This window comes from Dreissena polymorpha, chromosome 2 (genome assembly GCF_020536995.1).
Source record: "Dreissena polymorpha isolate Duluth1 chromosome 2, UMN_Dpol_1.0, whole genome shotgun sequence".
NCBI classification, from domain to species: Eukaryota; Metazoa; Mollusca; class Bivalvia; order Myida; family Dreissenidae; genus Dreissena; species Dreissena polymorpha.
In genome coordinates this window covers 70172796-70190844 of record NC_068356.1, presented here as the reverse complement: position 1 = coordinate 70190844, position 18049 = coordinate 70172796, and the positions used below count along the sequence as shown (strand labels likewise).

Below are 18049 nucleotides of genomic sequence, written 5' to 3'. Positions count from 1 at the left end.
CACGATCTAGCTTGGCACTTGTAAGCTATATACAGTCCAACCCCTACTTCCGGTCACCCCTCGTCGCCGGTCACCCCGTGTAGGCGGCCGGTCTGTGCCGCGACCATCGATAAACACTATATAATGCACCCCTCTTAAGCGGTAACCCCGTTTCTCCAGCCAGCGGCCAGCAATTTTGCATCCCAAATGTTAAATTCCCCCCATATGAGTGGTCACGCGCAAGTAAGTCAGTCATGTACATTGGCAAAATTACACAGACGCAACGGCGAAAAAATCGATACGTACTTCCAGTCTGCAGTTTAGGCTCTGTTGTACTGAAGCGTGATGTGTGATAAACATTTTGACAGCCAGTTTGCAAATTGCAATTAATTAGCGGCGGATTATCGGGTTATCGGGTTAAAAGCAATATGCGACCGTTTGATCTTTTTATTTCCGCACGTGCGAATATCACCTATTATTACAGGAAAGGAGATTCTTAATTTATAGTTTATTATTTGTAGCTCATACTATTTCAAGCACACATTTATGACAATTATCGGCTAATTAAAAGTTAAAAAGAACAACAAAACTTTTAACCGAAATCAACTGATCTACATGTTCTCTGTGCTACAAAGTTTTTATCCAAAAATCAATACACGCATGCTTTCGAACCATGGGTATGGCGTGACATTGTACATTGGTGCATAATTTTCGCGCGCTTTTGCCGGGACAAAGGAAATACACGATGCTAGAATTTGTAAACGTCTCGTTAACATTAAACAATCGGGAGTGTTTCGGATTACAAATTATTATTCTCATTTGGGAATAAAACAAAACATTTATATTTGTTTCATATTAACAATGATTTTAATATTAATTTTGATAAAACCCTTTACGCGGTGAAAAAACGTTTTTATAATATTATGCGTGAAAAGCACGATTACCAGGAGGATTACACCCGGTTGCTATTATCAGTCTCTTAAGTAACTGGCCACGATTTTATCGTGAATGAGATCACTGTTGAGACCAATTCGTGCGGTAGGTATTCAAAGCCATAGAACTGCAATAAACCGATTAAATTATCGATTTATAGTGACACGGGAGTTATTCACGCATAACTGATTCACAACTGTACCCATCTTAAGTGCATTGGTGCCATACAACGCGGATTGTGTAAACAATGAATCATGAGAATGATTCTTTTTCATTGACTTGATTTTGATGATGATGATATTGATGATGATTAGAAAGATGAATAGAATATTTTTTTGAATGAAAATGTTGTCTTATAGCTGATTTTAGAAAGGAAGAAATACAATTATTTTAAGTCTATACATTGTTTAGTACATGTAAACATATTTACCATTTTGTTTATACAAAAATTGAACAGTTGGCCATGCACTCATCAACTCCAGACTCCCTATGACCCAGCCCCCTCTTAAGAGGCCACCCCGCTTAAGCAGCCAATTTGGCTGTTTCCCTTGACTGGCTGCTTAAGAGGGGTTGGACTGTACTGCACAATCTAGCCCAGCACTTGTACACTATGATTATTCCATCTAAATGGGCACATGTAAGCTATGCATAACACCATCCAGCTAGGCATTTGTAAGCTATGCATTGCACCATCTAGCTGGGAAATTGTAAGCTATGCATTGCACCATGTAGCTGGGAGCATGTAAGCTATGCATTGCACCATCTAGCTGGGCACTTGTAAGCTATGCATTTTCCCATCTAACGGGACACTTTTAAGCTATGCATTGCCCCATCTAGCTTGGCATTTGTAAACTGTGAACTGCAAAATCTAGCCCAGCACTTGTAAGCTATGACTGCCCTATTTAGCTGGACACTTGTACACTATGTATTGCAACATGTAGCTGGGGACCTGTAATTTATGGATCGCCCTATTTAGGTGGGCACTTGTAAAAAATGCATTGCACCATCTAGCTGGGCACTTGTAGGCTATGTATTGGTCAATCTAGCTGCTTACTTGTAAGCTATGAATCATACCATCTAGCTTGGAATCTTTAAGCTATGGATTGCACCATCTAACTAGGCACTTGTAAGCTATAAAATGCCCTATTAAGGTGTGCACTTGCAAGCTACACATTTCCCTATTTAGCTGGGCACTTGTGAGCTATTAATTGCCCGATCTAACGGGGTACTTGTAAACATGTAAGGTATGTGTAGCAGCATTTAGCTAGGCACTTGCAAGGTATGTATTTCAGCATCTCTTTAGGCACTTGTAAGCTATGTATTTACATGGTTGAATTATGTATTTGAATTTGCTCGCAAAAACATTACTATTTATTTTTCATAATGAAACGCTCTCAGAACAAGCAAAGAAGAGAAAAAATGTTGGATTTAAAGTATGACTGGAAATGTTCACTTAGTTGTATGGCTACTTGGTTGTCAGGATTACTTAGATTTATGTACACTTATATATCAACATAATTAAAAAAATGTTTTCTCTGAAACCACTGTGTACTATATAAAACAGGTTAGTAGTGATCCTGGATAAAATCATTTTTTTCGGGATAACATTTCTGTATAGTATCATCTTGCTACATATTTTGGTAACTATTGCTATTGTGACAAGCTCCAGTTACATATTGCTTCATGTAAGGACAACAGAGTTGTTTCTCCTCCAGGGCCAGTGTAGATGCAATGCTTAGTTTGTGTTAAGAGTAGTCTACCATACAACAGGCTTTAATTGGTTAACCCTTAACCACTCAGAATTGTATTTTGATGCATTTGTAGTCCGTTAGAAAGTTACATTTAATTAAAGACCTTTCTTACTAGATGCAAGTTTTAAAGGCTTCATTTCCACTTCTTAGATACTCAGACGAGCAGCAAACAGCATAAAACCTGATCAGACTGCGAGTTACTTGCAGGCTGTTCTGGTTTTATGCTGTTTGCACATAGTCATTTTCACTTTGCTTCTGAGTGGGAAAGGGTTAAACTAGTCTTATCATTGGTCTTTTGTAAAATTCTCCATGTTTAAGGTACTTTTTATGGTATAAAACCTTTGCCTTTTCAAGTTTAGGGAGAGGATAATGTATGAGATATCAGTCGCATTTATTTGTTTTTTTCCAGAGCATATTAGTCGTAAGGAATTGTTTTGAAATGATTGCTATATATATATATATATATAATTCAGGGGTCATATTTTCCCGCAACATCAATCGGTCTGGATTTAAATGGGGAAAAAGTGTCCGAAAATTTATATCGGAAATCATGACAAATTACGTGAACATATATACCATTGATTTTGCCATTCATGAAGGTGGTATAATAAATGTACAAGTTTAATTGCCTTTGGCATCTTTTTTTAACGGAACATACGAGTTTTTTCAATTGATTTTATGATATTTTTTTCTCTTTTATTGTTGTTTCGTGTGCTGTTGTATCTGACTTTTTTTCATCGTTGTCAATATCTATTATTTATCTGTGTAAGTCTATACCGATGTTTTAAATCGTTGTCGACTCAATAATAGCTTACATACATGCACTGAACCTAACAAATGTCTGTGCGTAGGTTGGATACTGGCAACAACAAAAAAATAGTTGAGAAATAATTCGTGTACGTTATAGTTTATTGTAAAAAAAAACCACGGCCGATAGTTAAGATGCGTAGGGATTAAATCACGAGTGCGAAGCACGAGTGATTTGAAACCACGCATCTAAACTTCCGGTCGTGAGTTATTCAACAACAAACAATTAAGTACACGAATTATTTTGATTCTAACACGATTTTTACAAAAGATTTATACAATGTATATTATTTTTCTTGTGTACTATTTTGTGTGAATTTCCGCCCATAAAAATAACTTTCGGCTGTTCTGCCAATCAGATCCGCAACTTTCATTTATTTATTGCCGGATTATTACGCTGGTGGAAAATGTATCGGCATGTTTCGTTTAGTTACAGCGCGTGTTTTCAGTGTATAAGGTCCGCCCACAATAATTATGAATTATTGCAGAATATCCGATTTTCTTCTTTGTTTATATGAAAGTTTACTGTATCATGCATGAAATGCACACTTTCCACGAGGATTATGAACATTGAAGTTTTCATCTCCGAAGTAACTGTCAACGATTTTACACATAACGGACTGATTAGTGTGCTAGCCAGTGAAATTATCGATGTATATAGACACGGGGTTATTCACGCATGACTAATACACAATCGCGCGAATTTTCGCTGCTTGGGGTCATACTCTGATACTAGTCGGATGACACGCAATAAACTGGTCCTGACCGGTTTAGAGACAGTGAATGGTTTTCACACCTACTCGAGATAAGAATGTAATTGACCTTTCGACAGCCGATTGATTGACAGGCTTATTAACCAATCAGATTACAGCATAGATTAGGCCCGTTACTATCCGCCATTTTGTCCGTCAAACTCGCCGTTGTCCGACACATAAGCTTATACGTAATTCTTTGTTTTAAACAAAGAAAATGGTTGAAAGGTGCTGTTATGGCACTTGTTATTCAGACACAAGGTATCCAGAACGGTTAAAAGATGGAAGTACGTTTTTTCCGTTCCCTCAACCGGGTACTAATTTTGAAAAATTCAAACGTTGGATTCGTCTTTGTGGTCGTCCACACGAACAGCTTAATCTCAACATATTAAGCGATCGCCCGAAAGCAAAACACAGTCGTTATAATAAGATACTACGCGAAAATAGAAAATGTAAGTTTTGCAACGGACACGTTATAAAAAAGAGTATAACTTTGTACTTGTTTATCCTCTATATAGACAAATTAGAAAGGAACATTTAAAACCATTTTTCAAAGGTGGCCAACGTTAAATAAATTTGACATTCTAATGCAGTCGGCAAATAAATAAGACATTATAAACTTTGCTAGATTTGTTTAATGCTAATGAAATCGTAATAATAAAGACAATCAGTTATTATTTTTAATAATATCACATAGAATAAAACATTTTTTATTTCTTTCGGTTTAAGTCTTCCAAATTTAATGTAAGTTAAGAAACTATTTTCAAATGCGCAAGTAATTATCAATAGGGGCCAATAAGTGTCTTTTTACACCATATGTGGGCTTTCTACTAATCCGTTATCAAAACAGATGCCGCAAACTGTGAATGACCCTTTGAAAACCCGGTCTGATTAGCGAGTTTTTTTGTACATGAAAATTCTTTCAACTTTTTATATTTTAAACATTGCAGAAGATAGTTTTCGAGGAAATAATAATATATAATAATATATTGTGTATGTTACTTTTTTGACGACTTTGACTTTGTTATACGATTATAACAATGCGCATGGGTCATTTTGACCAAACGCATTGTAGATATGTGTTATATCGGATTTCAATAAAAACGTTCTTCGTCTTCTATTATAATAAATTTACTTACCTGTGCCACATTTGCGATGTTGCCATCGGTTGCAAAAATTAACGGCTTTTAATTAAAAAACTGAAACATCTATTACTCAAGGAAAAATATTGTGACTAACGAACAATTCATACTGTATGCGATAATTGGCGATAATTTTGCCGACTTTGATGATAAATTTAACGGCTTTTAAGTAGACTAATAAAAAAGTTTTGACTATTTAATAGATATGATAATTATATTCAGCACCACTATTCAATGATAATAGAAACTATTGTATGGCCGTTCTGGTATACCATGAGGCCTTTTTGGTTCACTTATGCGGCCGATTCGCGTAGCCATTTTTATGACGGACTTCGGCGGAGTGACCCCCCTTGAAATCGGTGGGCGTGGCTTCACTCTCGCTGTCGAAAGGTCAATTAGGGTAGATCTATGTTAGCATGTGCACTGCGTACCTAATCGATTTCATGACATGGGAATGTTAGCACACAGAATCGGACCGACTGTTTGGGATTTTCAATCGGTCTTTCACGACCCCAATCGGTCTAGGACCGACAAAACCGAAAAAAATATGATCCCTGAATTATATATATATATATATATATATATATATATATATATATATATATATATATATATATATATATATATATATATATATACAATGATTACAAAATTTATCTTTGCCTTCACTGTCTGTAAAAATTCATATGCATAGTTCTCAATAATTAGATCATTTAAAAATATATTATTTGAGTGCATACCTTGGTCCACCTATGCAACTTTTTCAGATTAGAAAAAGTATGACAGTTGCCTTGTGTATTACTAACTCATATTTAATTAATACATGGGAGATATATATTGCAGATTGGAACTATTGAGTGAAGTTTATTTTCAACAAGCATAGAATTTGTTGGTTAAATGCAAAAAAAAAGAAAGTTTTTTTTCCATGTATTTGTTTTCAGCCTGGAGGCATATAGTAATCGTCTGTTCGTATCTCTGGTTGTCCATCGATCTTTACGAGGTTAATCAATGTCACATGTTTAGTTTGACATCAATAAGGCTTCTTACAAAGCTTTGTAAAAAATTCTACCTTTCCTCATTTAGATCTTGACATTTTCCGACTTAGACTAACTCTTGGTCCCTTTTTGACTTAGACTAATTTTTGGTCTCTTTTGGACTTAGATTAATTCTTGGTCCCTTTTGGATTTAGATTAATTTTTGGTCCCTTTTGGATTTAGACTAATTCTTGGTCCCTTTTGGACTTAGACTAATTCTTGGTCCCTTTTGGACTTAAACTCATTCTTGGTCCCAATTCTTGCGTTACCCAAAATGATGCATTTCGTCATAATCTTTGCAACAAAGCTGGATGCATCCATGGATGAAAACTTTGAACACTATCATCACACATCACCAGACCTTATTTGACCTCAACATTTTCTAACTTGTGGACTTATTCAGAAGGTCCATATTCTTGGTTTAAACAAACACCTAGTCACGTCTAATATTAATAATACTAGCTACAAAGCATTGATACTTGCATAGATGTTGTCTGTGAACAGTCTCATATTGACCTTGACCTTCTTTCGGACTTTGAACAGGCCAATGAATTAATATTGACACAGCTTTCACTTAAATGGGGACATCTGTGATTATGTAAGGGAGCATCTGGATTATTTTAGAATTTCCTTTTTAAGCTGATTGTTACCCATGACAACTTTCATTTTTTAAAGAAAGTCTAAGCAAATAATTCAATCCTTACAGGATTTTCTTTATTTCGCTTATGCAGAAGCACCATTTGATGTTAATTGCTGATGTAGCATCATTATATATTGACATTGTATACAATTTATTTCATAGGAAACATGGATTATTAACCCTTTGCATGCTGGGAAATATGTCGTCTGCTAACATGTCGTCTGCTGAATTTCTAAAATTAACATTTTCTTAGATTTTTTTCAAAGAATACTATCAGAATAGCAAACAGTTTGGATCCTGATGAGACGCCACGTTCTGTGGCGTCTCATCTGGATTCAAACTGTTTGCAAAGGCCTTTAAAATTCGGTTCCAGCGCTTAAAGGGTTAAACAATTTTTGTTTGTTATTCTTACTTCACATTGCAGCATGTGATGTGAACATATTAAGGATTAATTGTATGATCTGTATTGTAGAAGACAAAATGGATGTTGATGAGCCACCCAAGAGTCACTGTACACTGGAATTCTTTGAGATGTGTGCTCAGCTGATTACCACCCTTGCTAGGTAGACTTCCTATGGATGTGGGTCCAGTGGTTACCACCTTTGCTGACCACTGATTGAATGAAGTAAATACCATCCTTGACAAATAGGCCGGCTGCAGATGTGAGTGCAGTGATTACCACCTTTGCCAAATAGACTGTCTACTGCACCAAAGGTCGACTGGTTACTGCACAAAGTCCTAAAGCAAGCGGTCTATTGCCTAATTGGTTTTGTCCCAGTTATTGCTTGCAAAACTGTTCCAGACAAATGTTCATACTTCGCATTTTCCAGACTTACACTAGATCATGATTTCATATACTTGTTATTTTGCAAAACATTTACTTGAAAGCAAACTTTTTTTTTTACAATAAATTGTTATTGAAAGTATTAACATGTACAAATACTTTGCAATTATTGTTTGTATCTACATATAACATGTTATTAATTTTTAAGCATTATTGCTTTAGAATTTAAATATATTTAGTAACTTGCCAACGTACCTTCATTGTATATAAAACAGGACTGCTGTTGCAATATTGCCTTTATGTTCATTGTCTACTTTCTTATTCAAAAATAACACTGAAATGGGAACAAATTTTTCCAAGGTTAACAATTATATAATCATTCTTTGAGAAACATGTCCACGTAGCTAATGTTTGAGATCTGTCATCATTTATTGGTGATATGAAAATACTTTATATTACAAATTTCAAACATGTTCTAGATTCAAATTTTTCCTAGAGCCTAATTTTAAGACTTTATATACCTTACTGGCATACCTTTGGATTGTATTGTGTTCAGTTCGCTGGATAATAATACTTTGGCTAACCAAGTTTGAAGGTATGAACGGGTTAAATTAGTCACTATGTTGGTTGGTTTGTCAGTATATAATTTGTTTAAGTTCATGGCACAAATAACTTCCACATTTTTCAAGCAATTGAAGTGAAACTTCAAATACATCATCACCATGAAATGTGGATGTAAAAGGCACTTTTCATGCCAAATTATCCCCTAATTCATGAATTACAATGCCATAAAAGTGTGGCAGTAGCATAAAATGTTACAAATTTGTGAAGTGAACTACATCAACATTTCTCTAAATTATAAAATTGAAACTTTAAATATTTCATCACCATTATGTGTTCATATGCTTGTCAGTTTGTTCCTGCCCAATTACCTGCACATTCATGAGGTATGTGCCCTTCAAATAAGCCTTGCACATGGCAATACGAAACGTGTGATATATGTTAACAATAAAGTGTACATGTACCAGACACAATTTTCACTCCCAATGATCCCCACATTCATGAGTTATATGCCCTTGAATATAGTTGACAAAGCAGTGTGGGGTATTAGTCAAATTTGTGACAAAGCTCTACTTACAACTGAGTGTTTATAGAAATCTGCATTGTTTTTGTTTTTACCAAAGAAATTAGGATACCATATTGTATTTAATAATCAGAGCACAGGTATTGTATGTACTTTGAACTGTTTAAGGAATATTCAGTAAATGTTGCAATGTGAAGTCTGGAAAGATGTTATTTTGCTATTCTTAATGAATTGCTCATTTTATTCTGAAGATATCAATTATTTGATTTAATCAAGATTTTAAATGTTGTCACGTGGAGCGTGATGTGTTTTTTAGCTCACTTTAGCACAGCATGCTTATGGTTAGCATTTGTGATTGCCTTTTGTGAGTCGTTTGTGGTCTGTTGTGTTTCATCATATCTGCCTTATGAACACTCTAGGGGCTGCATTTATTGTACAATCTTCATGAAACTGGGTCAGAGTATGTCCCAATGATATCATGGACAAGTCTGAAATCATGTTACATAGGTCTATTCCTCTATGGAATAAAAACTAAATCTAGGTCAAATTGAAGAAAACGCCTGTGAAGACTCAAGACGCTGCATTTATTGGCTTATCGTAATTAAACATGTTCAGAACATTTTTCCATTGATATAACGGCTGATTACAAAACTGGGTCATGTGGCTAGAAACTAGGTCACCAGGTCAAATTTTAATAAAGCTTTTGAAATGTCTTGAAGCCTGAATTAATTGCCCAATCTGCATGAAACTTGGTCATGTGGGGTCAAAAATTAAGTCATTTGGAGAAAAAGCTGGAGATGTGAGATTAGTTTGCAAAATCTTCATGAATTTTTTTCTTTTTTCTTAATTGATTGGGATATGGTTCTGGTCCACTGAATATGGTGGCCACCATGTTGTGTCGCAAATCTGAGTAAGTTTCACTAGGCTTGGTCCAAAAATAGGACTTCAAGAGTGTACACATGGTTTTACTATAGACACATGATCAGAATAGTTCTGTTCCTTGGGTTTCTAGGTGAGCTCCTTTGTTAGTTGATACTTACTCTATAACACTCTTGAAAATGCAGAGATGTAAATTCCTTGCAATGCAATAAATCTTTCCTTCTCAGACACCTGATACAGAAATAATCAATGCATGTTCTTTCGAAATAATCTATTGTTAATGAAGCATGACTTTGGCTTTATGTCTTCTCATGATTTTGTATCTATGTTTTGAGTGATTGTTTGTTCTGGTTTACACCAACTCACCGAAGGAGAAATACGATTTTATTATAAAAGAAGAAGATCTTTCATCCCATAGTTATTTCTCAAAGTGTATATACTGTATGTTATGGATGTTGGTGTATAATGCATGCATGCAACCTTAAATAATATATAAAAAAGTATTTTCTACAAGACAATTGTTTGCAATTCAGATAATGTATATTCTTTTTAGTGTTAGAATCTCAGAAATGTTAACATCAAATTAAGAAAAAACGTATGGAATTCGGTGGGGATCCAATGTTTCACATTTATTAAGAATTAATTCTTATTCTTATTTTCTTAAACTAGATCAACATTAAAGATTTTTTATAACAATAGAACAAAACTTGCGTGTTCAATTTAGTAATTGAATTGTAGCTGTGAAGCGGGTTTCTATAGAAACATGGCCTTCTGTTTACCTATCCATGGATTTTTTGGTAAATGTTTTAATTGATTACAAATCTCGGAATTGGTTAGATTTCAGTAACACATAATTCGGTACATATTTGCTTTATTTTGTTACACTTTTATTTATTCAGAAATGATTTCAAGAAATTAATTGTATAAGCAGTTAATGTATTACGACTGCTTTTTGGAATTATATTTACATTATAGATAATTTAATTTGAGGTACAGGTTTTCATTATTTAAAGATATTGTAGCACTTTGTACCAAATAGTGGTAGATATAATTTAGTATGTTTAAATATAATTGGTAATTTACATGTTTATGTCCTCCACCACTATAGTGGGGGACACATTGTTTTTGCCCTGTCTGTTGGTTTGTTTGCGCCAACTTTAACATTTTGCAAAAACTTTTGATATATTGAAGATAGCAAATTCATATTTGGCATGCATGTGTATCTCATGGAGCTGCACATTTTGAGTGGTAAAAGGTCAAGGTCATCCTTCAAGGTCAAAGAAACTAAATCAAAGCGGCGCAGAAGGGGACATAGTGTTTCTGACAAACACATTTCTTGTTTTTGTTTTAAGCCGCTGAAAAATTAGGAACACTGTGACAACAAATATTGTTAATTAAAGAATATAATTATTTTTTCTATACCCTTGAGGGATTATATATCATGTCTTCCCACTTTTTCACTTGCGTATGCAAACATAAAAAGAAACCCCATCTACCCCAGAAGCAGTGTTTCTTACACTTCATGTTGTACTCAGCAGTGTTTCTTACACTTCATGTTGTACTCAGCAGTGTTTCTTACACTTCATGTTGTACTCAGCAGTGTTTCTTACACTTCATGTTGTACTCAGCAGTGTTTCTTACACTTCATGTTGTACTCAGCAGTGTTTCTTACACTTCATGTTGTACTCAGCAGTGTTTCTTACACTTCATGTTGTACTCAGCAGTGTTTCTTACACTTCATGTTGTACTCAGCAGTGTTCCTTACACTTCATGTTGTACTCAGCAGTGTTTCTTACACTTCATGTTGTACTCAGCAGTGTTTCTTACACTTCATGTTGTACTCAGCAGTGTTTCTTACACTTCATGTTGTACTCAGCAGTGTTTCTTACACTTCATGTTGTACTCAGCAGTGTTTCTTACACTTCATGTTGTACTAAGCAGTGTTTCTTACACTTCATGTTGTACTAAGCTTTCTATGGCAACACAAAATACTTACATTTTCAGATGTCTGCATGCATTTTAATTTTGATTCTGTTGGATGTGTTGTTATTTCATGTACAGTTTTTATCTAGAAGTAATTCTTGTAAAATATTTCGTTATTTGTTACTGTATGCTGAATATATGAGTGACAGAGAATAAAATAGCCATCATCACTCCTTTACTTTGTCTTTACGTAGGTAAATTTACAGTTTACCAAATTGAAATTCCAGCATTTCAGTTTTTCTTTCCCACTTAGAAGCAATGTGAAAATGGATATGTGCAAACAGCATAAAACCAGAACAGCCTGTAAGTTACCTGCAGTCTGTTCAGGTTTCATGCTGTTTTCTGCTCATCATGCAGTATTTAAGGGTTGGAATAAAGTTGAATTAAAAATTAACAAGTTGAATTAAAATTTGAATCTAGCAAAAAAAGTCTTTAATTAAATGTAACTTTCTTGGGGACTACAAGTGGTAAAGGGTTATACATGTATGTTAATGACCTTAATTGAGTATTACAGAATGTATCTACTCAAGAAGGGAAAACAAATTCTTTTTGCAAGTGGTGACAGTGTGTATCTTTGATTCTTCGTAAAAAAAGCACGAAAATCGTGCTAACATGTCACATCTACATTTTAACATACGAACATTTCACACAGAGAACATCGAGAGCTTTACTTTTGTATAGAAGTGTTGTAGTACATAATTTTAGGCAATTGTATATGCCTCATGAACTGTTTTCACAAAATCATCCATGGAGTACAGAAAATACCCTCCTTATGTTGAGCTTGAATTTAAGATTGTTTTTAAGTCAACGCAAAGGTGCAAGTTTTATACGATTTAATACAATTGGGTGTCGGTGAAAACGGGGTTTAATGCATGTGTATAAAGTGTCGTCCCATATCAGCCAGTGCAGTCAGCAAAAGCTTATCAGGGACGACACTTTCCGATATTTTTCGTTTAAAAAAAGTCTCTTAGCAAAACTCCAGTTTAGGTGGAAAGTGTGACTGCACAGGCTAATCTGGGACAACACTTCATGCACATGCATTAAACCCCCTTTTCACAGAGCATGGCCCAATTATATGCGGTGTATGTCAAATGATGCAACTCCTGTCATCCAGAAGTGGAGCCCTGATAAAGAGCATTATCCAGTACATACCTGTACAATTATGTTGAATGCAATATGCAGGCTGCAATAAACACTCTTTTTCCATGGGCGTTTTGCCTATTGCCATTTAATATGATCTTGAAAATATTTATGTTGGATGTTGTACTTTATTTTACGAGTGGAAATAATCAACGTCTTTCTAAAATTAACAACAAGGGGCGTTTTCTACCATATGTAAGAAAGACTTTCAATTCTCATTTATTCATTTTTATATGAACTGCCTTAATTTTACTAGGTTTTATTAAGTGCCTGGGAATTTGAGCTATTTTACATGAAACAAATCCCTCAGAACAAAGAAATGTGGCCATTCTTTGCTAGATGACTGACAGCTAATAATGTGGAACATGTTTCTTAGTGGTCTTATTCTTGTTAACACCAAAGGGACTGGCAGTTGATCAGCACTACATAGGGGACACAGGGGTCAGGTTTCAAAATGGCATACAGGGGTAGTTGTGGTTTGTGACAAATAATGCAAGACTGGGACAATCTGCTTGACAAAACATATAATATGCTCATGTGTAATGTTCAATTTCGACTAGAGTAAACCTGCTTTAAAATATTTCTTTGAAACAAATTGTTTTAAGATAAAGTAATGTTTGACAATTTAATTTTACAGTTTTTGCTTATTAATAAGTATAAAATAATTGCCAGGAAATGTAGATCCAAACCTTATACACTTCTTACTATCACCCAGGCATAGACCAAAAAAGCCATAAACAAAATGGTGCTCATCATTGTAGGTTGAAATATTTATATTGGTCATAAAGATGCAAAAATGTATGAGTGCATTTCTATTTCAAACTAAGTTAAATGGTGACAAAAGCTCAAACTTCCAATAAAAAAGAAGTTTAAAACCATGAATCCTAAATGAATCATATTGCAAGAAAATCACAACAGAGATAAAAACACAATGTCGCCTCATCGAGATTCCAGTTTTTATCAATTGAGCCTCGTTCTGGGAAAACTGGGCTTAATGCACGTGTAAACAGTGTCATTCCAGATCAGCCTGTGCAGGCTGCATAGAATTCCTTTAAGCAAAAAACCTTTAAAGGGGTAAGTATGGTCCCAGATTAGAGTTTGTGGATTTAACAGGCTAATGTGGGACAACACAATATGCACATGCAGATGCCAGTTTCTATCATTGATCCAGATTTTGGACACTGCCCCTTTAATGGTATGAGCATCAAAGTTTGACACAGAAACACATTGACAAGAGACGGTTTGAGATTAAACACCAATCACATGCTTGGCATGGTCAGTCTGTGGCAGACGTTCCAGACAGCATAAAGAAGGCCGACGTTCCAGACAACATAGAGGCTGACGTTCCAGACAACATAAAGGTAAGTTTTGCCTTTTGTTTCATAAGTTCTGGTATTGAAATTGCTTTAGTTTACATATGCATGCTTATTTAGGATTATGAAATTTGTATCATTTGGTACAAATTTAATAATGTAAATATACTTTTAATACAAAATTGAATATAGTTAAATGCTTAATATATATAAATTAGCACATTGTTGACCATTTATGTTAAATGGTCTAAAAAAGAAATAATATTAACTTAAAAATTCTGTAAGATACATGGCTCCAGATAATAGGGGTATTTGAAAAACTTCCCTTTAACAATTTGCAGATACTTATAAGAAATTTTAAATACCCATTAAACAAATTCAGGGGGGGCAACAGTGAATGTTGCCAAAATTTTATATGAAGAAATACACATTAAAAATTATGAAATCTTTTTAAGAAATTTTAAGTACTCTTAAGAATTTTTTGGGGGGGGGTCAACAGTGAGTATTGCAAGAGGAAATATGAATAAATACCTTTTAAAAGTTTCCAAATATTATTTAGAAATTGTAAGGGCTCTTTAGAAAATTCCGGTCAACAATTATTATTGACAAAAGGTCATTTTGATAAACCTTTTTTTTAATGTTTTACAATTAACACACTTGTCTTTCATGATAACATTCAAATTTACATACTTCACTGTTTTTGATCAGCTAATGCATCAGTATATTTTTACATTCCTTTCATTTGATACATAATTTTTTTCAAGACACTTGTATGTTTTACAATTGCATCTGTGTTAAATGACTGACTGTCTGCTTGTAACTTACTAAAGTAGAATCTTCATGAACAAATCAACATAAAAGTGATATTTTTGTATTATTTCAGATGGATAGAACAACAAGACAACTCACAACATTATTGTTGACAATAACCATTCTGATTGCACTATCTTCTTCCATGACAACCCCACATCCTCGCCCTGCAACAACCATCGACTACGACCAGGCAGACTTTGATGAGTTTGGTCCAGACCCTGGTACAGTAGACGCTGTAAATGTCGACAACAATCCTGTAGAGAAACCACGTGGACAGTTGATACTTAGCGAAACTGTGAGCCAGGTGGAAATAGCTGGTCAGTCCACTCTAGGATCAGAGGCTGGCTTAGCCGAGTATGATCTTGCAGGAGCAACGAATGCTGAAGCCGAGCCAATATCAGAAGAAGACATTGATAAGAATGACATGAATAAGAATGACGTTTCAGTGGAGAAGCAGAAGACACAAAATGCAATGTCACCAGTCACTGCTGCTGCCCACGCTGTTGAAGGCGTTGATGTTGATGACGACAATACTTCTAAACCGTGGGAGTATAGTGATATAACGATGTCTCCAAAAGAAAAGGCCCTTCCTTATACAATTTCACAGATAAATGAAGGAACTGATGAAAGTTTCGCCCATAATGCAGGTAGAGGTTTGTTAAAAGGAGGAAAAAAACTGGCTAATGAACATGCCAATGGTTCCAAAAGTAAGTCTGCTGCAGTAACTGAAAAGTTCTCCAGACCAAACACAAGGCACCATGAACTGAGGGTGTCAGACGCTAACAGTGCTGAGTCAAAAGAGATCAACATTGGGGATTCTAATCAAGACTCAACAAAATCCTTACAAACGAACAAGCATTTGAATTTGAAAGAGACAAACAGCAGTCCTGCTTATTCTGATCAATCAGGTAGTTCCTCGAAAGAAACAGAGACAAGTTCACAACAAACACAACCAGATGAAGCTACCTCAACACAAGAAATGTCTAAAAAAAACAGTTCTGTGGATTCAGTAACAGAAGAGAGCTCTGTTGATCCTCTGAATTCTGTGGAAACAGAAAGTAATACGAGAGAGCAGATGTCAGATAAAAGTAAGCACGCCACAAATGAAATAGTTTCATCAGAGACAAATGAAATCAATTCAAACAGCAATAATACATCTCACACAGAATTGTATGAGCAAACAAGTGAGAGCAAAGAAAGATTATCTGCAAATGGAAAAAGTTGCGCTAGTCAAACTAATCAAGAATCGGTCGAGGGCAGTGGAGATACAACCATGAAGGCAGCGGCTAGAAATAACAAAGACACAGAACTGGGAAAATGTTTTCTTCCAAATGCTGAAGACGGCGACATCTGCTACCTAGTAAAATCTCTGCACTCAATTTGCTCCACACAGTTCACATCTGAATGCAACCACCAAACTGAGAACCAGGAGTCAGCAGAAAGAAATGAGGCAGAAAGCTCAAGTGATTCCAGTACAGAGGCTGGGAATCAGTCTGTAGAAAGATCACTCTCTGTGGATGACGTGAAGAGTTTGTCGGAATCACTTGAAAGATCAGTTGGAATCCTTCAGCTAATTGATCTTATACGAGGGGTGTGTCCGAGCTTGTGCAGAATAGCATCAGCAGAAGCCAATGCCAGGAAGAGTTCAGGTACACAAGGAATAGAATCTTCAATGGCTGACCAGAATGGTGCTGAATATGACAATGAGAGCGATGAAGACAGCCATGATGTAGACGATTCACGAGAAGAGATGGCAAATGAAATTGAAAAACAAGACCAGCTGTCTGTAATCTTGGGTTCAGTGGACAGTGTTACAGTGCATGAAGACCAAAGAAGCATGGATAGCAATGATGAAGAACCACATGAAGATTCTGATAACTCAGATTTTGGAGAAGAGACAAATCAGAGTGGCAAAACAGCCGATAGTATTGCTACCCCTGAAATGGTTCATTCTGATGACAGCATGGACAGTAAAAGCCAAGGCAATAAACAGTCTGATTTCACTGCACAGGACCACAACAGTGCAGATAATACTAGTGGAACAAGTGGCGAGAGCAACTAAGAAGGATTTGGTCGCAAATATCTCTTCAAATAAGGTGATTTAATGATGGATAATTATGGTTGTGCATTTTCTTGGGATCATAATTATCTTGAAACAAGTACATTTAATGTGTTGCTGTTTTTTACAATACTAGTATGTTTGTAACTATGGGTGTATTACTGTAAGTTCTTTAGTAGTTTTATGCCTTTATACACATAGGTGTTTTATATTGTACTTGTATTTCATATTGTGTACATTTGCAATAAAATAGTGTCAAAATGTTTGGTTCTTAATAAAAATGACACATGCACATGAAATTAATATAAAATCAACTGGGCAATTTATTTATATAATAAAGTTACAATAGGGTTAATATTTTCTCCGCTGTAATTAAGATTCTTTTGACATACAGGTAACTTTTAATGTGTTTTAAATGACATTATTCAAGCGACAAAATGACTAATGGGTTTCAGGTAAACAAGTGCAACATCACTTCACACTGGTTCACCCAGCAAATTCATTTGGTTGATATCTTTCTGAGATAAGTGCATTATACAAATATAGGAAATCAGGCTTGCTAACTCATTTGGTAGAATGTTGACTTCAAATCTGACCATCACAGGTTTGATACCCTGCCCAGCCTAATTGCTTATGTGGACTTCTGTCATGAAATATTCCATGACCGTTCTACCTCTGATTGTATTTGTGTAATTTTCAGTTCCTGATGTAAGTACGTGCATTAAATAGTGGTAAACAAGCTTTCCTAAGGAAAGAAGAGTTGGCTAAGTTACCACTGACATATAAGTGAAGTACTGTCAAAAACGTTAAACTATCCAAATGAACAAACAAAGCAAATGACATAAACGTCAGCGTACACAAGACTGATTTTCGCTGACGACGTCACATTGTATAGAAAGAAAAAACTTAAACCAACGGATTTCATATTTTTATTGAAATTGAACATTTATGTTCAA

At 35.2% G+C, this 18049-nt stretch overlaps 2 protein-coding genes across 11 annotated transcripts in view; both read left to right on the top strand.

Annotated features, from left to right (window-relative positions):
* Positions 1-11938, top strand: part of LOC127867508 (5'-AMP-activated protein kinase catalytic subunit alpha-2-like) — a 58938-nt gene extending 47000 nt beyond the window's left edge. For all 10 annotated transcript variants that reach the window (XM_052408703.1, XM_052408700.1, XM_052408698.1 and 7 more), the window contains one exon: positions 7511-11938. In XM_052408703.1, coding sequence (XP_052264663.1) covers positions 7511-7605 — 95 coding nt within the window. In that variant the 3' untranslated portion in view covers positions 7606-11938. The remainder of the gene's footprint in view (positions 1-7510) is intronic.
* A 1712-nt stretch (positions 11939-13650) lies between these two features.
* On the top strand, positions 13651-17096 carry LOC127869793 (dentin sialophosphoprotein-like). The gene is made up of 3 exons (XM_052412455.1): positions 13651-13665; positions 14189-14269; positions 15105-17096. The coding sequence occupies exons 1-3, from the start codon at positions 13651-13653 to the stop codon at positions 17094-17096; spliced, it is 2088 nt and encodes a 695-aa protein (XP_052268415.1).
* Positions 17097-18049: the final 953 nt, after the last annotated feature.

Bases quoted from the DNA above. Each gene is read 5' to 3' on its own strand.
- LOC127869793 (XM_052412455.1), top strand. The intron at 14,270-15,104 runs GTAAGTTTTGCC...GTATTATTTCAG, and splicing joins ACGTTCCAGACAACATAAAG to ATGGATAGAACAACAAGACA.